Source organism: Notechis scutatus, chromosome 2 (assembly GCF_049901735.1).
Source record: "Notechis scutatus isolate UNSWTSFEM ecotype Mainland chromosome 2, rNotScu1.2, whole genome shotgun sequence".
Taxonomy (NCBI): Eukaryota; Metazoa; Chordata; class Lepidosauria; order Squamata; family Elapidae; genus Notechis; species Notechis scutatus.
This window is the reverse complement of record NC_142010.1, coordinates 159,579,367-159,601,870: the sequence shown is the minus strand read 5'-3', so window position 1 is coordinate 159,601,870 and position 22,504 is coordinate 159,579,367. Positions and strand designations below refer to the sequence as shown.

The 22,504-nt window shown below is 39.7% G+C and overlaps 1 protein-coding gene across 3 annotated transcripts in view; it reads right to left on the bottom strand.

The window, feature by feature from the left end:
- PNPLA6 (patatin like domain 6, lysophospholipase) overlaps positions 1-22,504 on the bottom strand; it is a 103,067-nt gene that overhangs the window by 14,586 nt on the left and 65,977 nt on the right. For all 3 annotated transcript variants that reach the window (XM_087957094.1, XM_026679667.2, XM_087957095.1), the window contains 4 exons: positions 22,057-22,209; positions 3,539-3,655; positions 2,985-3,081; positions 2,583-2,698 (listed from right to left, as the gene is read on the bottom strand). In XM_087957094.1, the coding sequence (XP_087813220.1) occupies positions 2,583-2,698; positions 2,985-3,081; positions 3,539-3,655; positions 22,057-22,209 (483 nt within the window). The remainder of the gene's footprint in view (positions 1-2,582; positions 2,699-2,984; positions 3,082-3,538; positions 3,656-22,056; positions 22,210-22,504) is intronic.

Genomic DNA, 22,504 nt, shown 5'->3' with positions numbered 1-22,504 from the left:
AAAGCTTAAGATCACAGGGAAAGGGGACCACAGAGGCTCACGTGGTAAGACGCTGAACCTTTGCACCGATTCGGCAGCTCGATTCCTGTGAGCGAATAAACCGTGTAGGGACAAGAAAGGAGCCTCACCCGATTGCCTACTGGCATTCAGGTATCCCGCAGGTAAAGAAAACACCCCCCCCAAAAAATTCCTTTCACAGAGGCAGCCAGCCACCTTGGTGATCCCTGGCTAACACGTGCCATACATTTAAAAAAAGGGGGGGGGAAGGGAAGGAGCTGGCATCTCCTTGATTACAGATTGATAAGACTCCAATGGCAGAGCAGGATGAGAAAATCATACTTCTCACAAGAAAATACTCCCTGAAAATATATAAATAAACTGTTTTCTAGAAACCAAAAGCTCCCCATAACATGCTATGCTGTGAAAGGAAAGAGGATGTGGGACAAGAAACTGGAGTAAAATATTATAAACAATTAGCAACTGTTTAGAATTTATGCATTTTACATCCCATTACTTTTACCTTTCTTCTGCTCTAGGGGTAGCATAGTCGGTCAATTTGCAAGCAAATTAATTTTAAGTTGCCTCACCAACTTCTTCCTCTTTTGACAGAGCAAAATGACTTCCCATTGGAATAGGGTGGTACATGAGAAAATTTTGGGGGGCTGCAGAGAAATGTCCCCCCCAAAGCAATTAATCCAGGCTATGTGGGAACACAAGGCTGTGTTGCTCACATGGCTTGCCCACCCGCTGGCCCCCACCTTTCGGCTGAGTACAAACCTGCAAAAAGCGGCGCAGCCCTCACCGGCCAGGACGAGGTAATAGTGCTCTTGCAGCAAGAGGGGGCTGGCGGCACAGGTGGGCTGAAGCGACGATGGAGATCGCTGAAAGGTGCAGGAGAGCTGCACTACTTGCATTTGTGTGGCACTCCTGCACCTTCCAGCTTGCCTCTTTTGGCCTGGATTCTTCCTCGATGGCCGCGGGCTGTAGGGACGGCCTGGGGCAGGAAAAATACCAGCTGGTGGTGGTGGGAGGGGGCAGAGTGGGTAAGTCTGCGCTCACCATCCAGTTCAGAGGTCTGGAATGGGGTGTTGGCATCAGTTTCCTTGTTCCTCTTGGTGCTCTGCTCTGCTGCCCCCCCTCCCATGGCCCCAGCCATCGCTGCCCAGGGAAGGCACAGGAAAAGCGAGCAGAAACATAGCTCTTACTGGGGCAAAAGAGCTGAGGTCGAGGAAAGCACAGGCAAGAGAAGACAGAAGCTGCCGCCTTTGAAAAGTGCCGCTTTCTGTTGCCTGTGCCTTCCGATCTCCGTTTTTTTGCCCCAGCGAGAGCTACGTTTCTGCTTGCTTTCTTTTCCTGGGGGGGATGGGCAGCAGAGACGTCAGGGCTGCTCTGCCCCCTCAGCAAGCCAGGCCTGGAGGAACGCGAAGAATTGCGTGCGAGCACTGGAGAAAGGCGTGTTGGAAATGCCAACACACGTTTCCAGTGTGCTTTCCTCTGCCCCGAAGTAGGATTGAGTGGGGGAAGGGTAGGAGGGAAGGAGGAGCCCGGCTGGCTTTCCTTTGGCATGGGGGGAGAGACCAAATGCGCAGACCAAAAGAGCGCCAAGGAAGATGGGCTCCTAATAACCAGCCTGTTTGTGCAGGCAAGAGCTCGAGCTTTTCTGGGCTCGACACCCCCCCCACTCGGCCTCCACACAGGGAGGGACCCTTCTCTGCTGGGAAGCGGTGGGAGAAACCTGGAGCTTAGCCTTGGGGAGTCTTCTTCTTATGTGGAGGCCGAAGGGGGGAAGTGTTGCCTGGTTATTAGGAGCCTGTCTTCCTCGGCACTTCCAGCCTGGCCCTCCTTCCCTCCCCCAACTCCAGGCAGCCACACCTGTCAAAGAAGAGGGAGGTTTCCTCTGACTTGGGGGGAGATATGAGATGACAGGAGACCACCTCCATTTGAGGTGTAGCCGGTTCCTCCCAGTCCAGACCTTCCCAGCCTCCAGGCACCATGTGGGTTCTTTTGAATCCCAGCAGTATTAAATCATCTTTCCCCCAAAAGGATGAGAGAGGCCCCTCCTTTCCCTTTGCTCTGCCCCACAGTTATGATTAAGCACTTACACTTTTATTATAATTAAATAAGCATTTTTATATTTTTTAAAAATTTATATACACATAAATTTAATTTTTTAATATTAAATTTAATTTTAATATAAAAAAATAATTTATATTAAATAGATTATCTTTTTTAAAAAAATCATATTAGTGGTCCTCAGGATTTAAAAGTCTGAGTTTGGTGGTCCCTGAGGTCCAAAAGGTTGGCGACCCCTGCTTTAGACTATAGTGGCCCAAAGGGAAAAGTCAGCTTGTTAGTGGGAATTCAGCCTTTAAACTAACTGTCCTTTCTTGGCAGAAGAAGAAAAGCACAAACATCATATTCATATTCCAAGGAGGGAAGCACTCTGCTTGCATGTAGAAGCAGAATTGCTCATGACCTTGGAAACGGAGGTATATCTTCAAGGGCTGAATGCCAGATAGGGGCTCTCATGTCAATCCAACTCCTCTATGGATAGGCTCCTCTTGAGCTCAGAGGGGACTTACTGTTTCAAAGACAGCATTCTGTTCAGCAGGAGCAAATAGCAACTCCTGTCCCTCTTCCTCTCGTACAGCATCCATTCCTTCTTCCTCATACTCAGTTAGATAATCTGACTCTTCTCCTGGTTGTTGACAAAAACAGGCTTTGATAAACTTTTATAACATTTTTTTCCTCATAAATACAGAAACCACCCTTCAGTTCTTTTCTTAATAGCCATTCAGTAGTTTAAATGGATTTCTCCCATTTAATTCTGGAGCACAGGGACAAATATACACAGAAGTCAATTAGTTACCCTTATTAGGTCTTTGGATTAGCAGAAAGGCATCTCAGGACCACTTGATGAGTTGGAATGAACTCAGTGCTGCCACATCTAAACTGAACTCAGTAACCACTGATACTGTACTCACCATCGGCATAGCCCTCGGACAGATAGCTCTTGGCTGGCTCAATGCGAGAGATAATCTCTGCCAGATCTGTGAATCCTCCAGTAGGACACATCAACACCTTGGGAATGAAAAGAGATAACCAACATTATCTGAAGCTATCTTGCCACAACCTGGCTGTGCAATTTAAGTCTGATTCAATTTGAATATTCATCTTAATTTGGAAAACTGATTTACTTGTACCATTCAAACTAATCTGGAAAATCAGGTCTCACTACATTAAATTTAATTTGAAACACTGTAAACCTAGATCAGGTAAGTTACTGTTGTAACTGAGCACTCTGGATAGGAAAGATTGGTATGATCCAATAAACAATATTGCTGAGCAACTTTTATTCATTATTGCATGAACCATCTTCAAATGATACCTAGTTAAGAACACCCACACTTCCCGAACCTTTGTTGTTTGGAAATAGCTAGAATTTTGATTCTTTATTATTACTTCAGATATTTTTTTTCTAATTAGCTGGAGAAGCTACAAGTAGAAAAGTTCTGGCAGTTTCTCCCTTTATACTTACATCCATGCGTTTGCTCTCATAAAAGTCTGCTGAGTGTCGATCCTGAACCATTTTTGCAATTATATCACCACGGCACCAACCACCAAACACCATTTTTCCATGCTGATAACCTACATCCTATAGGAGATGGATAAAGAGAAGTCACTCTCAGGGGTGGGATTCAAATTTCTTAACAACTGGTTCTGTAAGCGTGGCCTAATTTGTGGGTGTGGCTTGGTGGTCATGTGACTGGAGTGGGAGTGGCTTACTGACTGGGCGTGGCTAGGTGGTCATGTGACTGGGGTGGGCATGGCTACATGGTCATGTGACTGGGGTGGGCGTGCCAGATGGCCATGCGACTGGCAAACCAAATGTAAGTGGTCCTCGTTTAATGACCAGTCCTTGCTTAGTGGTCAGTTGCTTAGCAAGTGTTTTTTGCCAGTTTCCAAGGCCTGGGGAGGGCAGGGCGAGGCCCGGACAGGTGGCCATGTGATTGGCAAACCAAACGTAAGTGATCCTTGCTTAATGACCAGTTGCTTAGCAAGTGTTCTAATTTAAGACTGACCTCCAGAGCTACTTGGCCTGTTTTTGGTGTTTTGACAGCCATACATACACACACACACTTATGACCAGTTACAACTTCGCACGCAGTCTTGTGACTGAGGTTTTCTGGGTTTTTTTGCCAGTTTCCAAGGCCTGGGGAGCCTTGGAGAGGGCAGGGCGAGGCCTAGGCAGCTACGAGGAGTTACGGGGAGGGCTGGGCAAGGCACGGGCAGGTGGCCATGTGACTGGCTGGGCATGGCTTGTATGTAAATATTATAGTTATATAAATATTGAATTTTTTATAAAAAAAGAGCAACTTTGACCCAAAATCAGGCAAAGCAGGCAGGCAGATTGAGTTTTTCACAGAATCACAGATTCATTCAGAGATCTGTGTTCCTGCCATCGGCTAGCTGAGTCTGCACTGCTTCAGTCCTAAGGAATGTTCCTCTCTGCTTAAAAGCAGAGCCCAAGATGTAAGAGTAACTTTAGGAATGCTAGGAATGTGCACTTAGCAAAGAGTTCCACGACCAGGATACTGTCCTCTGTAACAACTCAGCTTTTAAAAGAAAAGTATGCTTTCTCCAATTCTTATATGACCGTTTTAATCTAATAGTTTGAATAAAACACCACCATAAAGTAATATAAGATGAATTACAATCCTGTGGCATTCATATGTTGCTAAACTGTAATTCCCAGGATAACAGGACACCAGAGTACTGGTGAGGGGCACTGGGAGTAACATGTAAAGTTATCACAGGTTGATTATCACTACTCTAAAAGATCAAACACATAATTTATTAGATTTTTTTCTATAGAGTCATATAAACCAGTACTTATATTTTTCAGAGTACGCTAAAATCTCTATAGTGTTTTTCAAGTCAGGGTACCTTGTAATATCATTCTTATAGGCTAACATTACCTTCAGAAATAAACTCTTGCATATTGAATGGAGTTCCTTTTAAATTTACATTTCATTTATCCTATCCTTACTCCAAAAATAATACATATTTATCTATGTCAGAGCAGGCAAAGCTATAGAACATGTCATAAATATTCTCATAAATGGCAGGGATAATATGCATAAGCAACTAGGGGATGAGGCAAGTGATGAAACAAGAATTAAAACATCATGACACAAACCCTGTGACTTATGCAACTGCTCAATATGTTCTGTCACTACAATTTGTACTACAATGGCTACGTGGGTGGGAGTCACAAAATATCTACAGAATCCAAACTGCTAGCATTGTACCAAATTGTCTCATTTGCCTATCATTAACCTTCTTCCATCCCCTTTTTGTTTTGTTAGACAAAACAGAAATATTTCCAAAGAAAGTTCTGAATTGCACCTATACATTTTATTTTGTTTTTCCTACAAACACTTAAGTGACTGAAATAGTATCCAAAGGATTTCCTTGTGGATGATGCTAAGGGCTGATGACTTGCTCCACAACATTTTAACTTTTTAAATCAAAAACAATCGGGGCAGAAGTATTCAGGGGTGGGATTCTCTCTTTCCCTCTCTCCCCCCCCTTTCCCTCTCTCTCTGTCCCCCCTCTTTCTCTCTCCCTCTCCCTCTCTTTCCCCCCTTTCTCTTTCTCTCCCCTCCCTCTCTCCCTCTTTTTCTTTCTGTCCCTTCCTTCCATCCCCTTTCTTCCTTTCACTTTCTTTCTCCCTTTTTGTTTCTTTCTTGCTCTTTCTTTCTTTCCCTCTCTCCCTTCCTTTCTATTTTTTCTTTTTCTCATTCTCTCCCTTCGCCTTTCTTGCCCTTCCTTCCTTCCTTCCTTTCCTTGTCTTTCTCACACACACACACTAAACTCTTTCTCGTGACATACACACACACATACACACGCACACACACCTGGTCTGGGAAGAACTCCAGAGCAGCGAGCGGTGGGACAACAAAGAAAGCAGCAGCCCCGGAACATCCATCCGCCCTCCCTTTCAGAGCACATGGGCGGTGGCAGCGGTAGTGGTGGGGGCAGGCAGTGGTGGCGCAGCTATGGGAAGCCCCAGCCTCCCTTTCCCTCTCCTCTTATCAAGCTGGAGGCCAGGTGGGAGGAAGCCCAGGATGGGCACAAGGTGGAGGAGGCGTGGAAAGATCCTGGATAGTGAGGGGAGGCACAGAAAGATCTCTCTCTCTCTCTCTCACACACACACACACATGAGCGGGCGGGAGAAGAAGAAAGCAAGCAGCCCCTCCCTTTCAGAGCCTCTCCACTGCCGCTTGCTTCTCTTGGGCGGTAGCAGTGCATGCACGCCCCACCCCAATCCTCCCAAAGGAAACGGCCAGCTTTCAGCGTGCAGCGCGCCCCCATCCCACCCCAATCCTCCCAAAGGAAATGGGTGGCTTTCGGCGTGTGGCAGCAGCGCACCCCTGCCCCACCCCGATCCCAAAGGAAACAGACCTCCGCATGTGGCGGTGGACGGGGTGGCTGCTCAAGCACGTGGAGGTACTTTGGAAGGGCCGGGGGGACACTGCTCAAGGCCCGCAGCTCACCGTGCCGCAGCCATGTGGTAAGGAGAGGTGGCGTGCCACGTGGTGGCTTAACCAGCCAGCCGAGGCCAGGGATGGGTGGGTCAGGTAGGTTGGCTGGGAACCCCCGGAGATGGCAGCGGGAGGCCCAGGGAGCCCCAGAGATAGCTGCGGGAGGCTCGGGGAGGCCCAGGGACAATGGGGGAAGGGCTAGAGTGACTCGCAGGCTTACCTGTGAGCAGGCAGAGTAACGAAGAGGCTCATGATGCAGCGAAAGGCAGGCAGCAATGGCTGCCCTGTGGACGGGCAGAAGCAGGCTGCAGGCATGTCGCGTATGCGCAGTAAAAAACACACCTTTTTTTAGCCTAGGAGCAGCAGATGGGGCGGGGGCCAGGGCCAGCAGAGGGGTGGGCGGGGGAGAATGAGGCAAGGATTTTCATGCATGTGTGAAAAATATCATGCATGCGCAGTAAAAAACAACCGGGTTTTGGCCCGTAGGAGCGGCGGAGATGGGCGGGGGCAGCCAGGGGTCGGTTTTACCAGTTCTTAGAACTACTGGTGATGTTAACAACCAGTTCTATAGAACCGGTGCGAACCGGTAGAATCCCACCCCTGGTCACTCTAGGATAGAGGTAGTCCTCGACTTATAACCACATCTGACTCCAAAATTGCTGTTGTTAAGCAAGACAGTTGTTAAGTGAATTTTGCCCCATTTTAAGACCTTTCTTGCCACAGTTGTTAAGTGAATCTGGCTTCCCCATTGAACTTTGTTTGTCCAAAGATCACGAAAGGTGATCAAATGACTCCTGGACATTGCAAGTGACTTATGACCATTTTTCACATGACCATTGTAGCATCCCTGTGGTCATGTCATCAAAATTCAGGTGCTTGCTAACTAACTCAAATCTGATTTAAAAAAAAAATTATTAAAATTTGAAAACACTGGACACGGTGTGATCGTCCTGACATTACTTTTTATCATATGTGTGTGAGTGCGTGTGTGTATATATATTACATTTTATACATTTGTACAATTAGTTTTTATCTGTAATTACCACTTCTACAAATCCTGTTTATTTTTTTATTCTGGATCCTTCCTTTCTTTTCCCACCATTGATAAAATTTATTCCATATCTTGTAGTATTCTGTCTCATACTTATTTTTTAATTCCAGACATTTCAGCACATATCAATATCTTCTTTATCACCTTACCTTTATCAGGAATTTCTCAATCTTTCCATTTTTGGGGTAAAGGTTCTTGCTGCCATGATAATGTGTACTATTAGATAAATCTCCTTACTATATATTTCTGTCATAATTCCAAGTAAAAATAATTCCAGTTTATAATCTATTTTCTGTCTAGTCATCTTCTCCAACCACATCTGGATTTTATGCCCAAACTCCTGGGTTTTCTTACAAGACCATCATGCATGGTAATATGTTCCATGTTCTTGGGCACATTTCCAACATTTTGGTGATAGGTTTTTACACATTTTAACTAGCCTTGCTGGGGGGAGGTGCCACCTATAACACATTTTATGTAAGTTTTCCTTATACGATGTGGCCAATGTTATCTTTTTATTTTGCCACTTATTCAAATATATATTATATCCAAAATTTTTGGCCCATATCACCATTGTTTCTTTTACCTGTTCTTCATCTTATAGCCCAATAAAAAATTATAAATTTTCTTTATCAATTTATTGTCTGCCCCAATAAAACTGTATCTAGTGTTGTGGCTTGTCTACTAATCCCCCATTCTTTCATGTCTTTCCCATATCTTGATTGAATTTGTAAGTAGGCCCACCATTCTAATTCTACCCCTTGTTCTTTTAGCTCTTGTCTGGATTTCAATTCCCTTTTTTCATTTATGATATCCTTATATGTGATAATTTTTTCCTGGTTAGAAAGATTGGGATTAACGCCTTTAAAGTGAATAACCAAGCTGGAATTTCCATACAATTTTGCTTTTGGTTTTACTCTATACCAGTGGTTCCCAAACTTTTTCAGTCCACCGCCCCCTTGGTGCTACAAACTCATCCTCAATGCTCCCCACGCAGGGGCGGGATTCAAATTTCTGTGGGTGTGGCCTAATTTGAGGGTTTAGTTTGCTGGTAACGTGATTGGGTGGGCGTGGCTTGTTGGTCACATGACTGGGTGGGCATGGCTTGCTGGTCACATGACTGGGTGAGCATGGTTTGGTGACTGGCAACCAAATACAAGTGGTCCTCACTTAATGGCCGGTTTCTTAGCAAGTGTTCTAATTTATGACTGGCCTCTTCAGAACTACTTGACCTGTTTTTGGAGCTTTGACAGCCATGCACACACATGCACACACACTCCCTTCCAACCCTGCTGGAGCAGGTCATTGGACTAGAATCGGCAAAGCATCTCTGATTAGATTCTAGTAGTGAATAAAATCTAATCAGAGATGCTTTGCCGATTCTTGTTGATTGGTTTTATTTGTATTTCTTTATTTTATGTTGCTGAATTGCATTGACATGTGTGTCCCTTCTTGTGCACAATCCAGAAGCTTTTGTGATTCTTTGCAGCAAAAATTACCGACCTCTGGCTTTGCTCTACTTTTCAAACGTGCTGGCACTGCTGTGTTCTAGGTGCCGGGCCCGCAGGTCCACCCCATTGAGCCTGCTGCACTGGAGGGATCTGCCCAAGCAAGTCCGAGCGGAGTGGTGCACCAAATCAATGGGGTGAGCCTGGGAGAGGGAAGGAGAGAGAGAGAAAAGAGAGAAAGAGAGAAGGAAGAAAAGAAAGAGAAAAGGAAAAGAAAGAAAAAGGGACAAAGAAAGGGGGGTCATGGAGGGATGGAGGGGGAGGGGAGAGGGAGGGATGGAGGGATGGAGGGATGGAGGGATGGAGGGAGGAGAGAGAGAGAGAGAGAGAGAGAGAGAGAGAGAGAGAGAGAGAGAGAGACCTGATGCATCAGATTGAAATGAGGCCTAGTTTAGAGGCCCTTTTCCACATTGAAACATCTTTGCCAGCATCTTTGCCAGCATCTTTAAACATCTTTGGCTTCTATTAATTAAAGGTTTTGTGGACGCAACATGGCCAAGACTATCAGGAAGCTCTCACATTTTGTTGAGGCTTTAAACAGGATCCGTTGGACCGGATCTCCACCCTAAAAAATTACTTTTCCCCAATGTATTACAGTGCCAATTCTGAAGAAGGCAAAACCAAAATGTATTGGTAAATTACGAGAACACACACACACACACACACACACACGCACTCCCTTCTAACCCTGCTGGAGCAGGTGATTGGACTAGAATAGATATCTCATTATCTTTCTTCTCCCTCCCTCCCTCCCTCCCTCCCTCCCTCCTTCTTTATTTCTTCTTTCTGTCCCTTCCTTCCATCCCCCACTCTTTCTTTGTCCCTTTTTCTTTATTTCTTTTTCTTTCTGTCCCTTCCTTCCATCCCCCCTTTCTTTGTCCCCTTTTCTTTCTTTCCCTTTTCTCTTTCTCTTCTTCCTTCTCTCTTTCTCTCTCTTTCCCTCTCTCAGGCTCACCCCATTGACTTCGTGCACGGCTCCACTTGAGACTTGCTTGGGCAGGTGCCTCCGGTGCAAGGGGCTCATGTTGCTGCCATGTTGCTGCCCCGCCACCCCGAACATGGTGGTGGGATTTTTGAAAAAGAGAGCAAAGCCACTCTGGCTTTGCTCTCCTTTCCCAATGCTGCGTTTAGGGCGACGCCCTGCCACCCAAAACACAGCAGCAGCGGGATGTTTGAAAAGGAGAGCAAAGCCACTCTGGCTTCGCTCTCCTTTCCCAATGCTGCGTTCGGGGCGGCACTCCTTGCACCAGAGCGTGCAAATCAATGGGGTGATCCTGTGGGGCCTTGCCTCGAACGCGGCGGCGGCAGGATTTTTTCTCACCCCTGAATTGTGCCGTCGCTCACCTCCAGTGCCCCCCGCCACCTCTTAGCACCCCCTGCCAGCCCCCTTGCCTCTCAGTGCCCTCCTAAGGCATCCCACTGCCCCTCGGGGTGGTACCGCCCACTTTGAGAACCACTGCTCTATACCATAAACAATGCTTGTTTAATCCAATGTTTTTGAAAATATTATTTGTACCGTGCCTACCATATCACAAAAATGTGTTGCCAACCTACTTGTAAATCATGGCCTTCTAGTGATAATAATCTTCTATTTTTTTAAGGTTATCCAATCTTTCACCCAGGTGAGGGTTGCTGCTTGGTAATATTTCCCAATCTGGTAAGCCAAAACCTTCTCTTTCTTTAGCTTCTTGTAGGAGTTTTAATTTGATCCTTGGCTTTTTTCCTTGCCATATGAAGTTTAGTGTCATTTTATTCAGATTTCGGAAAAAAATATCTAATTTTATGGATATATTTTGGAACAGAAAAAGTAGTTTTGGCAAGACATTCATTTTGATTACAGCTATTCTACCCATTAGAGAAAGCCTCAAGTTTCTCCATCTTCCCAGATCTTCTTGTTGTTTCACTAATTTACCATAGTTATCCTCTTTGATTGTTGTACATCTTGCCGAGATGTTAATCCATAAATATTTCATTTTTTAAACTATCTGGTTATCTATTCCCTTGGCCAGGTTTTCTTTTTGTTTGTTCATCATGTTCTTGACTATCATTTTGGTTGTTTCTTTGTTTATTTTTAATCCTGCAACTTCCCCATAATCTTCTAATATCTCTATAAATTTCAGCCCCAATTGTTGTGGTTCCTCCAAAATAAAAACTAAGTCATTTGCAAACGCTTGTTATTTAAATGTTTCTTTCTTGATATATAGACCTTTTATTTGTGTTTCTTTCCTGATTCTCCTTGTTAACACTTCCAGGGTTAGTATGAACAATAGTGAGGATAGTGGGCATCCTTGTCTCATTCCTTTCTGGATTTTAATTTTTTTTGTCACCTCTCCGTTTTTTATTATTTTGGCTTTTTGTTTGGAATATATCGCTAAAATTCTGTCTAGAATTTTCTTTCCAAAGTCCATATATTTAAATTGCTGTAACATGAATTCCCATTTGATGTTGTCAAATGCTTTTTGGGCATCCAAAAATAGTAATGCCACCTGTTTTCCGCTATGTACTTCCTAAAATTCTAAGGTGTCTAGTATTATTATTGTATTGTTTTTAATTTGTCTTTTTGACAAAAACCTGTTTTGGTCCTCATGTATGAAGTCATTTAAGAATTTTCTCAATTGTTTGGCTATTATCGATATGAATATCTTATAGTCCAAATTCAAAAGGGATATTGGTCTATAGTTTTTAATCAGTGTCTGGTCTGTGTTTTCTTTGAGTATCAGTGTGATATTTGCTTCCATCTATGATTGAATTGAAAAGGAAAAATATTTGCTATAGCAGACTATCAAAAAGACTACAAGGGGGGAAATAAGAAAAGGAGAAAAAAGAGAACTACCCAAAATATGTGATCAAAGAATTAAATTTAATAGATATATGGAGAAAACTAAATCCAGAAAAGAGACAATTTACCTTCTATTCAAATCCCCATCAGTCATGGTCACGTATTGGCGTGGATGACTGGAAAGTTAGCAGAAGAAGTGGCAGACGTAGAAATTTTATCGAACTCTTGGGCAGATCACAACCGCTCAGAGTTAATTGGAAAGGTAGAAAAAAACCAAGGAGAAGATGGACTCTAAACTCCCAATTATTAAAAGATGAGGAATTTATTAAGAAACTCAAGGGAGAACTAAATTTATTTTTTAAAGAAAATAATAACCAATATACAACTATCCAAAACTTATGGGATACTATGAAAGCTGTTATATGGGGAATTATAATATCCTATGTTGCAAAAAACCCCAAAGAAAAATATGCCCAACAAAACAATCTACACCAAACAATTAAGAAATAAGAGACTAAATTACAGAATACCCCACAAAATGTTCAACTACAAGAACGATTGATTTTTTACAAACACAAACTTAACTTAGCTGAACAGGAAGAATTAGTTAGAAATTTGAAGGCAACCAAGCAAATATATTTTGAACAAGCAAACAAGCCAGGAAGATGGCTGTCTTACAAATTTAAAAAAGAGAAAGAGAAAAGAATCATCTACCAATTACAGGATGAAAATGAAGATTATCAACACACAATAGAAAAGAAAAAAGAGATCGTACATAAATATTTTGAGAATCTGTACAAGAAAGAAAGAGTAGATGAGTAGATAAGGGAGTATTTAAGAGAAAAAAGAACCCAAGAAATAAAAGATGAACTGAAAGAAACCTTGACTAAAGACATAACTATGATAGAACTAAATCAAGCAATTAGATCCCAGAAAAGTAACAAAATGCCAGGCCCTGATGGCTTTCCAGCAGAATTTTATAAAGCAATAGAAGAACAAGTAGGACCAATAATGATTGACTTATACAACGAGGTATTAATATCAGCTAAGATGTCAGATACATGGAGGGAGTCACTAATTTCGCTAATCCCGAAGGGGGACACAGATGCCAGATTGATACAAAATTATAGACCAATTTCTTTGTTAAACGTAGATTACAAAATATTCACCACTATTATTGCTAACAGATTAAAGAAAATTTTGAACGATTATATACACTCAGGTTAAAATGGATTTCTCCCAAACAGGTGTTAGAAATAAGTAAATTCAAAAATAATATGGTATATAAGATGCTTAAAGGTTTCACAAATGGGGGTTGGACTGGATGACCTTGCGGTGTCCCTTCCGATTCTGTTAATCTGTTATCAAATGAAATATATTTCCTTGCTTTGCTTTTATACTTTTGACATGCTCCATTGTTAAGCCTTTTGATATTTTTATCTTATATATATGCCTTTTATATTATGATGTTTGGGGGGGGGGGTTGTTATCTCTTTGGAAAAGTGGTAGTGTATGATGAGCTTAGAAAGAGGCCCTGATGAGGGGATGCTACATTCCTTAATGCTAGGGAAAGATGCCACGTGGGCAGCCAAAATGAGAAGTACGGAGAGGTACGAACGGAAGGAGACAATTCTCCCTAGAGACATCCTGGGATTAGCTGCAACGCCTAAGGGCAAATCCAATGAGCTTGAATTTGGGAGAGAATGAGTCTAAAGAAGGAGGGAACTTGGGTGACGAGATGAAACTGAATATAAAGTATGTTTTGAAGTTCTAAAGGTGTGGCTTTTGATTTGAACCTGTTTCTTGATTTGAACCTGTTTCTTCTTCTTTTTAATAAATCCTCTTTGTTTTCAGCGATCCAAGGTTTTTTTTTGTTGGCTTTGAGTTATTTCCAACAGAGGCAAATCAGAAACAATTTAAGAATCATGGATAGTTTAGAATACTACAAAGCTCACCCAGAGAAACAAGTAGCCTTTGTTTTCTTGGACACCCAAAAGGCATTCAATAACCTTAATTGGCAATTTATGATTCAACAAATTTATGACATGAATTTTGGCACCAAATTTGAGAATATTATAACAGCAATTTACTTGGTACAAAAAGCAAAATATAATTAATGGGGAAAACACCCAAACTTTAAAAATAGAGAAAGGGGTTAGACAAGGTTGTCCTCTATCTCCTCTGCTCTTTATATTGTCATTAGAACTACTATTAGAATGAATCAGGCAAAATTCAGAAATAAAAGGATTGAAAACCAGAAATGAAGAATATAAACTGCAAGCATTTGCAGACAATATAGCTTTTATCATTGAAGAACCAATAGAAAGAGGACAAACATTAATTAAGGAATTAGAAAGATATGGAGCTATGGCAGGGTTGAAAATTAATAGACAGAAAATGAAACTTTTAGTGAAAAAATTAACAGAACTACAAACAACAGAATTGGAAAGAGCAATTGGACTTCAAACAACAAGAAAAGTCAAATATTTAGGTATATGGCTGACAGCACACTGCAAGGCAATAAAGGAGAACAACTACAACAAATTATTACAGCAAATAAAAAAAGACTTAGAATTATGGACTAAAATGCAATTGTCATTGTTAGGAAGAATAGCAGCCATAAAAATGTCTATGCTACCAAAATTTCTATATCTGTTCCAGACCATTCCAGTTAAATTAGAAAATACCTTTTTCAATGATCTTAACAAAACGATAGCAAAATTTATTTGGCAGGGTAAAAAAGCCAGAATAAAAATGAAATTACTACAAGATATAAAGAGCAGAGGAGGTTTTGGATTGCCAAACTGGGAATTATATTACAGTGCAGCAATATTAGTTTGGTTAAAATATTGGATTAATTTAAAGAACAAAAGAATACTAGCTATAGAAGGTCACGACCTGCAGAGAGGATGGCATGCCTTTCTGTGGGAAACAGGACCCACCAAACAACAATATTTCCATAGACATTTGATTAGAGATTTGTTAATAAATAATTGGATTAAAGTTAAAAAGAAACATTACATAAAAATCCCAATTTGGCTATTCACAATGGAAGCAATGATCCACCCAAACAATTTAGATTTGAACAAAATGTTAAAATATATAGACCTATTAAATGTCCACGGAAATTTAAAAACAATGCAAGACCTCCAAGAACAAGGGCTATGAGTTGACTGGTGGGCTTATCTCCAATTACCAAACTGATACAAAAAATATATAAAGGATCATGGAATATACCTGAAACCACAACAATTAGACACAATTCTATTAGGACCAGATAAAAAAAGTATCACTAAAATTTACAAATATTTTCTGGAAGTAGAACTGGAGGAAGAAGTAGTGAAAGGATGCATGACTGCATGGGGTCAAAATATTGGACGCAGTATAAAATTATCAGATTGGGAGAGCATATGGAAAATCAGTAGCATATAAAGAAATTATAAAGAAAATATGCATATAAAATGTTCTACAGGTGGCACTTACCCCCTTCGAGATTAGCGAAAATGTACGGTAAAATGAGTCCTGTATGTTGGAAATGTAAAAAAAAAAAAGAGGGAACATACTACCATATGTGGTGGTCCTGCTTAGAGGCTCGAAAATATTGGCTTAAAATCAAAGATTGGCTACAGGAAATTACTAACGAACAATTAGATCTAGAACTGGAACTCTTACTATTGGGGATCTTCAAAAAATATGTAAAGAGTACAAAACACTTATTATTACACATATTAACTGCTACCAGGATTGTCTTTGCTCAATATTGAAAACAGCCATGCATACCTTCAGAGAAACTTGTTATAGAAAAAGTTATGAACTGTGCAGAAATGGACAAATTAACGTTGAGTTTAAAAGATAAAGAGACACCGATATTTTATAAGGTATGGGAACAATGGTATAACTGGATAGAACGGAGATAGATTAAAGATAGTTATTAACCATAAGTAATAGATAAAAATAAGAATGTAATTACGTATAATTTAATATTTGTAAATAATGCACAAATTATTGTCATAAAGGAATCTACAAATTGCTGTTGTTGAGTAATATCTATATATCTATTTAATGTAATAAAAGTTTAATAAAGTATATTTAAAAAAAAAGAAATATTAGGTCAAATATGACATGACCATGGGGATGCTACAATGGTCATAAGTATGAAAAATGGTCATAACTCACTTTTTTCAGTACCATTTTTATTTTGAATGGTTACTAAATGAATTGTAAGTTGACGACTGTATTCTGATCCCGTAGGAATATTTCAAGAACAATCTCTTCTAGATTTCAGACCAATTGGGACTTACACTAATTCCAACTAACATGCAAAGCAACTCTCCAACTCTCAAGAAAATGAGCTGAGGAATTTAAAGGAAGTCAAACATGTTTCAATAAGACTAGAAAAGTGTACTCAATAGAACTGCATCTCAGTAGAAGATACAACCCAAAGGAAATTTTTGTAAAGAGCCAATTGAAAAAGGAAGTAATTAATCATGGACTTCCTGGAATAATTTTGGTATTGAAGCTGGACTGGACATGTTGGAATAACGAAAAATATTGGATAATGTTAAAACTGATAATTAGAGTTTTGTTTTTCTTCTTTTCAACTATAAAATATAAAAAGATAAAGAACTATATTTTATATTGGAATAATATAAGGAAGAGAAAAGAGAAAGCAGAGGAACAGTGCCACCTGCAGGTTGAAGTAAAAAATTGAAGACTGAAAAGAAAAATGGGAAAATATATGACCTTGGCTACATGGGAATGGAAAGATAACAGGGTTATTTCTGTCTTGGTACTTAAATGAAAATAAATCAGACAACTGAGAACAACTGAATAATAAAAGGATTCCCTTTCTCTTGGATTACTTTTCTCCTTTTTCTGGTGCCTTTTAGCTTGCTCTGTGAACTCTCTTTTTTTTTTGGAAATATAACAATAGGGAATTGAATGCTGAGGGTTGGTGGGCCATATCTGAATTACAATTTGCTATTTGGAAAAAAAAATCCTTTTCCTTTCTCTTTCTTCCTTTTTCAGTTTTTGTTGCTTTTTGTATTTACTACTTCCAACAAAATTTAGATTAAGGTAAGAAGAACCTAAAGAAAAAGAAATTTAGACTTGGACTAGAATTTATATTTTCATTTCTTTCTTGGATTACAATTGAATTATAAATGCAACCCAAGGTAGATTACAAAAACAAATATTTCAAGATGAAGAAGACAACGTCTGCACCATCTTCAGCATCCTCCTCTGCTACTTCTAGTCCTGCTGGACAGAGGACCCTGGATACAGATTACAGCAAGAGGCCAGCTCGATGCAAGCAGAGATTAAAGTGATGATACAAACGGTCCATGAGGATTTGAAAGAACAAATAGGGAGAGGAGAGGAGAAAATAGGGAAAGTAGATAAAGTAGAGAATATTCAACAAATGATGGCGAAAAATGAAGAAGGTATGCAAAAAGTGGATGAGAGGGTAGACCTAACAGAAAAAAGGGTGGGAGAGCTTGATTATAGACTGGCTGACCAAAATAAATAAAAAACAATAATTTTGTTAGAAATGGATTGAGCAGATTGTTATCTGAGATTCCAAAATATGGAAGAAGAAAAAGAGAAAACATAGCGGAGATTATGGCAGATATGTTGGCAGGGGCCTTGGAGGTGACTAAAGAAAAAATGTTGGCTGATATTGATGAAATATTTAGAGTACACACTAGATATGTGATGAGAAACAAATTGCCTAGAGAGATACATGTGAGATTTATTTAAAAAGCCATAAAAACATAAATCCTGCAGAGACCAGAGATGAGCCTTTGAAATATAAAGGGAAAGGAATAACAAATTCCAAGAAGAGTCAGAGATTTGAGAAAGAAATACCAGTTTTTGACAAAGTGTTTAATTAGAAAAGGGGTGAGTTTTAGATGGCTGTTACCAGAGGGAATATTCGTGACATGGCAGGAACAAAGACATAGATTAGATTCAATAGAAAAAGTGGAGCAGTTCTATGATCCTTACTTGAAGAGAGAGTTAGAGAAGAAGAAATCAGACGTCGTGAGGAAACTGCAGAGAAGAGATACAGACAACAAAAAGAAGAGGAAAGTGATCGAGAAGAAAGAGCAATAAGAGAAGGAACAAAACCAAAAAAAAAAAAAACAAGAGAGACAAGAGTGACAAGAGCAACAAAACATTATTATAAATAAACCAATGGAGGAAGAAATAAAGTTAATATCAATCAACATAAAAAGACTGAACTCAGCAATAAAAAGGAAAAGGACTTTCAACAAATTAGAAAAACTAAAACTGGATATAATTTGTTTACAAGAAGTGCATATTAAAAAACAACATAGTAAAGTACTGGACTACCCTAAAATCAGGAAACTATATGCTCCCTTCCAAATCAAAGCAAAAGAGGAGTGGAACTTTATATTGAAGAGAAAATAAATGCAAAACAAATTTTTATGGATGAAGAGGGGAAGATTTTGATGGTGGAGATAATGATGAATTACAGACACATATTCTTAGTGGCAATATATGCACCAAATAATAAAGAGGATTTCTATGATAAACTTTATAAGAAAATAACAGAATTGAAATATGAAAATATATGTATTTTAGGAGACTTCAGTGCAAGAGGTGGAATTGGACTATAAAACTAAAAAAAATAAACAAAAAAACAGGAAAACATTACCCAAAACCTTTTTTTAAATGGCAGAAGAGTTAGCTATTCAGGACGCTTGGAGAGAAACACATTCTAAGAACATTTTATAATAGCTAACATACAATAAATAAACATTGAAACAAGTACTTGGGCAGACCATAATCCAATAAAAGTTATATGGAAAGGACTAAAAAGAGGTCAAGATGGACAATGAATGATTCAATATTGAAAGAAAATGAATTTATTCAATTTATGGAAAAAGAATTGGATTTTTTTCTTCAAAGAAAATAGAAAAGAAGAAATCTCACTACAAAATATGTGGGATACAGCAAAGGCATACATTAGAGGATTAACCAGGGGTGGGATTCTACCGGTTCGCATCTATTCGCTAAAACTGGTTGTTAACATTCTAAGCAGTTCGGAGAACCAGTTGTTAGAAGAAATTACTGGCCTAATCCTATAAGGAAGGCAGGAAGGAAACATTCTGATGTTGCTTACAGAAACTGCCTCTCCGTTAACCCTTATTACATTCTTGGCAAGATTAGACTTCCTGTCTCAGGAACAACTCTGGAGTTTTTTCCCCTCCTTTGCTAGTACTTTGCTTGTGTGGAGTGACCATTCAAAGTTACAATGGCTCTGAAAAAAGTGACTTATGACCATTTTTCACACTTACAACTGTTGCAGCATCTCACAGTCATGAGAGGCCAGGCGAGGAGATGCATGCCTCGATGTGAGTGATATTGAGTTGGCAACGCCCAGCCAATAACATGACTATCAAGCCATGTCCACCCAGCACATGACCACCAAGCCACACCCACCACCTAAGCCATACCCACAGAATCGGTTGTTAAAAAATTTGAATCCCACCGCTCGGATTAACTATAACATATACAGAGAAGAGAAACAGAAAAAAAGAGACAAACACAAAAATTACTAAAGAGAAAGAGTTACATGAAAACCTACAAAAAAGAACATAAAAAATCAAATGAATTTAACAAAGCATAAATTAGACTTAATAAAGAAGAACTAGCACAGAAAATTAAAAGACCTAAGCAAAACTTTTTTGAGAATGCAAACAAGCCAGGAAGATGGCTGGCATACAGATTGAAAAAAAGAGAAATAAAAGAAATGGATTAATCAACTAATAGATGACAAATAACTCTTTATTAAAGAAATGAAGATAAAAAGAAATTAATTCAAAAATATTATGAAAAATTATATGATCAAGAGATAATTCCAGAAGGAAAAGTGAAACAGTACTTAGAAAAAGCAGAACTACCTAAAATACCAGAAAATTTAAAACAACATTAGAAGAAAGGATAATGATGATGGAATTAATAAAAAGACAAAAATGGCAAAATACCAGGTCCAGATGGACTACCAGCAGAACTATATAAAACCTTACAGAATTCTTTTTGTGACATAATGTTGGAAGTATTCAATGAACTATTGATAGAGGTGAAAATACCACATTCATGGATGGAAGCATACATCACTCTCATACTGAAAGAAGGTTTGGACTTACTACAGATAAAAAACTACAGACCAATATCTTTATTGAATGTGGATTATAAAATATTTGCTTCAATAATAGGAGAAAGACTAAAGATAATCTTAAATCAATTTATACATTCAGTCCAAAACAATCTAAGAGACAAATAAAATACAATATGAGAATAATTTTGAACACTTTGGAAGCACATCCAGAAAAGCAAATGGTGTTGATCTTCTTAGATGCGCAGAAGGCATTTGACAACGTGAACTGGAAATTTATGCTAGCGCAATTGAAAGAAATGGATTTTGGGGAGAGGTTTATTAAGATGATTAAGGCGACATATCATAAACAAATCACAAAAGTGATGGTAAATGGAGATATGACTGAAAAGGTTAATATTAAGAAGGGATCAAGACAAGGATGCCCCTGTGGCCATTGCTATTTGTATTGACATTAGAAGTAATAAATAGAAACATTAGACAAGATAGGGAGATAAAGGGCATGGAAATAAATAAGGAAAAATATAAACTACAGGCATTCGCAGATGACTTGGTTTTTATACTAGAGGAACCATTAGAGACGGGACCAGGAATGGGATGCAAATATTTTTACTACTGGTTCTGTGGGTGTGGCTAGGTGGGCATAGCCATGTGACTGGTTGGGCATGGTTTCTTCTTTTTGTGCAGAACCCCCCCCCCCATTTGTTTTTTTGCCTTCTGGGCCTCAGGGAAGCCTCCTGGAAGGCTGTTTTTGCTCCCAGGAGGCTTTCCTGAGGCCCAGAAAACTTATATAAGATGTTTTACAGATGGCATCTTCTGCCAGCAAGACTGGCAAAGATGTTTAAAGATAAATCAGCTAAGTGTTGGAAATGCCATCAGACACTCAGAACATATTCCACATGTGGTGGACATATGTAGAAGCCAAGATATATTGGACAAAAATACATACGTGCTTGGAAAAGATGATAAAGCAACATATACACTTAAAACATATTTTTGTTAGGGATGATACCTGAAGTTATAGCAAAGAAACAACATATTTAATCATTCATGTATTAACTGTAGCTAGAATATATTTGCTCAAAACTGGAAAAGTGAAAAGATTCCAATGAGAGAGAGAGAGAGAGAGAGAGAGAGAGAGAGAGAGAGAAACAGACAGACAGGCAGACAGACAGACAGACAGACAGACAGACAGACAGACAGACAGACATATCATGTATAGTAGTTTAAAATAAGAATGTAATTATTATGAAAAGGAAATTGTTTAACGATAAATATTATTGCACAACATATTTGTACCCAGACAACACACTGTTTAAAGGAAAGATGGAATGTTTGTAAAAATAAAATAAAAATTTTAATTAAAAAAAAAAAGAAATCCAGTTTGACACCCCTGGTCTAGGTTAAAGGTATGACATGTTAAACCACTGAAACCATCCCTGTATCTAACACTTAGTCCTCCAACCTAGGAAATATTTAAAAATTCTTCTGGGTATGACTGCTTCTCTCATAGCCAATTAGGAGGCAGAAGTATAGTGATTAGAGGAAATTTTCAGAGTATCTGAATGTATTGCCTGAGTGGTGCAGTGGCCTTGGAGGTGGAGCTCTCACAATCAGGAGGCTTTGAGTTCGATCCTAGGTAGAGGCAGATATTTCTCTCTCTGGGCACATTGAGAATATATCTGCTGAATATAACTCTGCATTGATGACAGGAAGGGTATCTGGCCAGTAAACACTCAGCTCTGTTCAGTTGCCTATAGTGATTGGCAAAATGTAACTGCTAATCACTAGGATTTAGATTAAATCTTGAGACTGATTTGAAAGACAGTTCATTCTTGAAATGTACTATATGCTGGGGAGAGATTTAGGTTTTAAAAAGTAGGCTAAACATGCTGTTTTCTCTTTGATAGTTGGTAAGAGATTGGTCTTTCTGGGTTATGTGACTCAGTAAGATGAGTCTTCTAATATGAGACACCCCACCCCACCCCATGATTTATTACTGTGAAACAGCAGCTGGCCTTCAAACTCACATAGATTTCATCGAACTTTCCGAAGTCCATGGTTTTGAAGCGATCGATGGGAGGGCGAATGTACTCACAATACGAACTGCTTTTCACCACCTCCAGTTGTCGCACACAAGAGACGTAGGCTAGGCGGGATTGGATTTCTGCCATGTCAGGTACCTGAAAGGGCAAGGTGGGATTGGCCACAGAGAGATATCTGAGGAGATTCCCTTCAGAGCTTCCTTAATCAGCTACCCCTCCTTCTAAATAGCCCCACATAGATTGCACTGCAGTGGTCCAAATGGGAGGTGAGTAAGGCACAAATGACCAGGACCTAGAAATAGGTACAACTGGCATAGAAGATGGATTTGTGCCTCTTGGCTATGGTTTTAACATGATTATGATCCTAGTGAAAGAAAGACAGGATGGTAAGAAGATGTTTCTGGGAAACAATTGGAGAATCTTAGCAGTCATA